Below are 6,251 nucleotides of genomic sequence, written 5' to 3'. Positions count from 1 at the left end.
AACTATGAGGAGATGAGAAATGAATATTTGTCTTCAGACACACAGAATAAAACTCCAAATGAAAAAAACATATAATATATAGAATTTCTCATTAGTACTATCCTAAATTGAATACTTCTTTCCCTCGATTTCATTACCATCTGATCTAAAACATAATTTGCTGCTACTGCTGCTAAGTCACTTCAGTCGTGTCTGACTGTGCGATCCCATAGATGGCAGCCCACTAGGCTCCTCTGTCCCCGGGATTCTCCAGGCAAGAATACTGGAGTGGTTGCCATTTCCTTCTCCAAAAACAGAATTTACTTAAACTCAAATCAACTAAATTTTATGGAGATCTTAGCCATATATTAGACTTCCTTCGTAGCTCAGTTGGTAAAGAATCTGCCTACAATGCAGGAGACTGGGTTCAATTCCTGGGTTGGGAAGATCCCCTGGAGAAGGAAACGGCAACCCACTGTAGTATTCTTGCCTGAAGAATCCCTTGGACAGAGGAGCCTGGCAGGCTACTGTCCATAGGGTCATAAGAGTGAGACCTAGCTTAGCGACTAAACCACTAACCATATATTAACCAAAATGAAACTTCAAAGAGCTTCTGGAGAAGAGCTCAGAAATACAAATAAAACAATGAAAAATTAAGCATGACATTGATGGAATAATAGACAAGTGGTGAATAGAACAGAACAAAGAGTTTAGATATTAGCACACCCGTATATAGGTACTTGATTTATGTCCTAAGGGCACTGAACTGTAGTAGGAAATGAAGCAAGTTTGGGGGAGATGGGGCTGGATCAAATGGAATTTGACCCTCAGGACATGCACACAAACACACACACACACACACGTCATTTTACACTGAGAGCATATTTAAATGTTGGAGGGAAAGCATTTTTATAAAGTTACGATATAGTTGCTGTTGTTGTTTAGTCACTAAGTTGTGTTCAACTCTTTGCAACCCCATGAACAGTAGTCTGCCAGGTTCCTTTGTCCATGGGTTTTCCCAGGCAAGAATACTGAAGTAGGCTGCCATTTCCTTCTTCAGGGGATCTTCCCAACCCAGGGATCAAACCCGCATGCCCTCCTTGGTAGGCATATACTTGACTACTGAACCATGGACAGAGAAGCCTGGCAGGCTGTAGTCCTTGGGGTCACAAAGGGCTGAACAAGACTGAGAGACTGAGCATTGATGTGCACACCTTTTTGAAGCACCAGCCCCCCCGCCCCGCCCCACCAACAACAACAACAAAACTATCCACAGACAAAAGATTGATAAATTGAACTAACTGTAAGTGAGGAAACTGTTTCAGTCTAAAGACACAATTAAGCGAAAAGGTAAGCAGGGATATGGGAGAATATATTTAAAAGCAAACAAACAAAAATATGTATATTCAACAAGACTCAATATCTATACTATGCAATGAACTATTCTCATACTAAAAGCAGAAATATCAAATAAAACCATGAGCTAAGGACCTCACTGTCTACTTTGTGCATGCATGTGCACACACACACACACACACATGCACACACACACAGGCACACAAAGGATATTCAAATGGCCAAGAGAGATTTTAAAATTTTCTCAACCTGATAAGTCATCAGGGAAATTCAAACTAAAACCAATATTTGTTATAACTACATATTTACTAGAATGGCTAAACTTAAAAGAACTAACAATTATAAATATTGATGAGGATGTAAAGCAACTGGAATCCTTATGCTTTTGAGAGAAGAAATCAATATTAGTATAACCACAGGGCATAACTTTGTCATGGTATAAAATAAAGCTGAACAGGTACATTTCATATAATTTGTCAGCTTTACTCCTAAATATATTACCCAATAGAAATACCTCCATTTGTATATCAAAAGATATGTGCAAGAATAAAAGAGTATTTCATACATTATTTCTAGCAGATCCAAACTGGAAACGACTCTTCTGATCAGCAACGGCAGAAGGCATAAATGCATTTTGATGTTTTAGCATCGTGAATATTATACAAGAGGAAAATAAACAGACTACTGGCATGTTTAACGGCATGGAAAAATCACACAAGCACAATCTTTAATAAAAGAAGCTAGAGACAAATGGGTAGATATTATATAATTTCATTTTTAATGTCAAAAACAGGCAAAACTAATATATGAGTTAGAAATAAGAACAAAGGCTATATCTGTAGAGTAATAATCTGTGTATAAATTCATTTGTATGTCTCATTTTGTTAACAGAAGTTCATGTGCCCTATGTAAAGTGAGGACAAACTTACTAAAACATTGGACTTTAGAGCAAAGAAAGATTTGCCACAAGCCAAGAAAGGAGACGTGGTGGCTCATGCCCTAAAATACCTTGAGCTCATCCCACCCAAGGGTTTTGGCAAAGCTTTTTTAAGAGCCAGGTGAGGGAAAAGGGTCCCAGTGTCTGTGATCAGCCTGTGCACAACTGTCTGATGGTGAGATAGCTGGGTGATGTCACAGGGGTTAACATGAGCAGTCCTTAGGAGGCTTGGGCTATGTGGTCCTCAAGTAGTCAACATCTTCCACTTGTTGGAGAGGGGAGCTATTTTACATCTGTAAAACAACTCAGGAAATGTGCATCAAATCCTATTATCTAGGTACTTCAGAGAGGAGGTAAGGCAGAGGATATGGGGCAAGGCCTGTTCTGGGAAGACCCCTAGGGTCCTGCTCCATTACAAGTTCAACTAAAATCTCATTAAAATTATTTTAAAATTTACTCCAACAAGATCAGCAATAGAAATATGTCTGAGATCAAAGACAGGCTAAGTCAAGCTGTGATTTATTCATTAGGATATGGAGGGCCTGGGAACATCTTCAAAGCATAAAGGTCCAGATGTCACAGACTCAAAATATCTAGAAGAGTCAGGCAAGCAAGGCCACGTAAGAACTAGAATGGAATTGGAAACAGCAGTATGAACACAGTGATAAGAGGAAGCACCATTCAGCTTGCACAGCAGAAAGTCCATAGGAGAGATGAGTTCTGATAACCAGAGGCATATACCTTCTCTAAAGGGATCAGCCACTAGTTAGTACCTAGAGATCACTGTCTTCTTGCTTGTCATTGATGAAGCTTCTAGCTATTACAGTTCTTCAAAAAGGTGAATATTCATGCCTTTACACTTTAGTTTTTAGTCAACTTATGTATTTATAGTTTCACCGACCTACTAAATTTATATTTCTGATTGCTGATAAAGCAATACTTTTACTATTTATTCATTTATGACTATGTTCTGTGGCATGTGGATCTTAGTTCTGTTGACTTAAAAAAATGCACAACATGAGAGCTGCGAGTTAAGTTTTATTAGGGGCAAAATGAGGACTGCACCCGGAAGGCGGTACCTCCCGTAGCTCTGAGAAACTGCTCCAAAGAGGCAGGGGCAAAGGTCAGTATATATGCAATTTTGGTGAAGAGGGAATACATACAATGGAGTACATATTTTTCAGAAGGTTTCTACTAGTCTCATGAAGATTTCTGTTAGTCATGAGGAAGAGTCATTGCCATGAAGGATTTTAGTGCTCTTCTAGATATGGGGAGATATAAAAATTGGGCTCATAAAAACAGCTCCTGAAAATATCAAGCTATGTGAAGTCCTATCGGGCCAGTTCTCTCCCCCACCCCTCCAAGAAGAGAGTGCCTCACCCCTTCTCTCCACCCTGGACTCCTTCCACCGGAGTACTGAAGGTCAGCAGCTGCAACAGCATGTGAGCTAATCCTTGTAGTGGTAGATGGCAAGTGGCATCACCTACTCAATGCACATGAGTTTGAGCAAACTCCAGGAGATACTGAAGGACAGGGAAGCCTGGCATGCTGCAGTTCATGGGGTTGCAAAGAGTCAGACACAACTTAGCGACTGAACAACAACATGGCAAGTGCCAATCTGTAGTTGCCAGTTGTGGTTTGTGATTTGTGTTGCCAGTTGTGGTTTGATTGCTCATCAGGGATCAAACCAGCGCCCTCTGCACTGGAAGCACAGTCTTAACCACTGTACCTCCAAGGAAGTCCCTTATTTTATTTTTTGAAATATGTATCTCTACATATTTATGTTGAATGAAGAAAAAACCTGTACCTTTAATATGGGTATGTCCCATAGTATATGACTCCTGGTAAGTACTGAGATAGTCCAAAGTTGTCTTATTCACCTCTGATTCAAAATTTAGCTGAATAAAGCAACAGTTTAATAAAGTTGGGGTGTGTTTTTAAAAATGTGTATGAGTCTTGAAAGTGGATAGATTAGAAGTTCATCCTAGTCTTGTCGATAACATACATAAAAAGGGTTGAGGCTTTAAAAAAAAACAACAAAAAACTAGCATGTTGAGGAGCTGTGTATATGTCAGAATCATTGGACCTTAAAATTTGCAGGATTGAGAAGAAAAGTGAAGCCAAAGAAGTGGGAAGGAGAGAGTCAATGATAAAAAAAAAAAGAAGAAGAAGCAACAAACAAATGTAATAAGAAGTTTGTATTTTCATTTTATAGGAATCAGTCATAAGAAGCCATCAAAGGCTTAAGCAAGAGTGAAATACATTCAGTTTTCGATTAGAAAGCATGTTCTGGTCAAGACATATTCATTGGAAGAGAAATATAGGGAGATCATTCCTAGTTTTGTCTTTTCAAAATAACTTCCACTAAAGGTTTTTGGGTCTCTTAAGGATGTAGGATCAGAGAGATCTAGAAAGCAGTTTGAGGAATAAACCATCAAGCTAGTCCACTACTGTGAGGTAAAATCACATAGTTGAGTGTACTAAGTCCTAGCCACTTCTCTTGCAGGCAGTTGAGGTTAGTCACACATGTGTTAAAATAAAGAAAAACTGAAGCACCAGGTTCTTAGTTCTGACTTAAATGCATTTATTATAATCCAAACCGAATAAATTCTTCCCACACCCAATCAACACTGAAGAGCATTGCAAACCATAATTTTATGCTAAGGAGAGATGAAAAAAAGATGAAAATGGGAAAGGAACAGCTTTCATTGGGTCAGGCACAGGAAAAATCAAGAAAAAGCAGTCACTACTAGGAAAAGAGCAGAAGCACGTGGAGTTCGAATTTTCATCTTGGATCTTCAGGGTGAGTATTGGCCTGGAATAAAGAAGCTGCAGGCTTCCTTAGGTAGAGCAAGACGGACGGTAAGGACTGAACACATAAGGCAGAGTTTGGCATCCACTGAAGACAGGGCGCACAGGTCTGAGGCCGCTGGACACAATGCTGATGGGATGAAAACCACAGGGCAAAGAACCCGAGGGGCGATATCCACAAGGGAGAAGGCCCGAGGGTCGCAAGCAGCTGGACACATAGGTCAGCGGTCTATAAGACACTGAGAGGCAGGATCCAGAGGGGTAAGAAGAAGCTGGAGGAAAACTGGTTCCGTGGCAGGGTCTTGGCACATAGCAACCAGAAGAAGGGTAGCTGGAAGTTTCACAGCTGCTGGGCTCGCAGTTGGCTGGCTGGCAGCTGGTAGGTTCACTGCAGGTCTCCTGGCCATTGCTCAGGATCCAGGTTCGGTCCTGACAGCTACTGGGCAAGCAGAGAGCATCTCCGACGCTCACACTCGGAGTGTAGAGGCCGACGGAGGAGGCGACAGGAATGTGACAGGGACTCCTGAGAGACCCCAAGGTGTAGTTTCCGGAGCAGTAGTTGTGGCAAGACATGGCGAGGTTTCAGGAGCAGGTTGTCTCAGTTGCAAAGAAGTGAGTGTCTCAGGTTTCTCCTTCGTCTTGCTGTCTTATATACCCCGAAAGAAGGCAGTGATTCTGCCCAGACTCTTCTGCATTGTGTGACGCCGCATCACAACTCTTCATTAGAGTCCAGGAAGTGATGCTTCCACCTCCCATAAAACTGGATGTTCCTTGCAAGGCTTTCCATTGATTAAGGATATCTATAAAGCAGCGTGACTGGATTTTAATAGTATCTGTGCTCCTTAAATTACTCAAGCAAGACAGATATCTTGAAGGTCGTTTTCCTTATTTCAATTATAACCGCCACTCCATAAGAGAACAAAGCTAGTGGAGCTGATGGAATTCTAGTTGAGCTATTTCAAATCCTGAAAGATGATGCTGCGAAAGTGCTGCACTCAATATGCCAGCAAATTTGGAAAGCTCAGCAGTGGCCACACAACTGGAAAAGGCCAGTTTTTATTCCAATCCCAAAGAAAGGCACTGCCAAAGAATGCTCAAACTACCACATAATTGCACTCATCTCACAGGCTAACAAAGTAATGCTTAAAATTCTCCAAGCAAGGCTTCA

The 6,251-nt window shown here is 41.0% G+C and overlaps 1 protein-coding gene across 1 annotated transcript; it reads right to left on the bottom strand.

Moving 5' to 3' along the window:
• Nucleotides 1-4,835: 4,835 nt before the first annotated feature.
• Nucleotides 4,836-5,694, bottom strand: LOC113898486 (keratin-associated protein 26-1). The gene has a single exon (XM_027551715.1). The coding sequence runs from the start codon at nt 5,654-5,656 to the stop codon at nt 5,114-5,116; it is 543 nt and encodes a 180-aa protein (XP_027407516.1). The 5' UTR covers nt 5,657-5,694; the 3' UTR covers nt 4,836-5,113.
• Nucleotides 5,695-6,251: the final 557 nt, after the last annotated feature.

Source organism: Bos indicus x Bos taurus, chromosome 1, assembly GCF_003369695.1.
Source record: "Bos indicus x Bos taurus breed Angus x Brahman F1 hybrid chromosome 1, Bos_hybrid_MaternalHap_v2.0, whole genome shotgun sequence".
In the NCBI taxonomy this organism is placed as follows: Eukaryota; Metazoa; Chordata; class Mammalia; order Artiodactyla; family Bovidae; genus Bos; species Bos indicus x Bos taurus.
This window is presented reverse-complemented; position numbering and strand designations above follow the sequence as displayed.

What these genes read in the sequence shown, in the direction of transcription:
- LOC113898486 (XM_027551715.1), bottom strand. Translation starts at nt 5,656, where the DNA reads ATGTCTTGCCACAACTACTGCTCCGGAAACTACACCTTGGGGTCTCTC.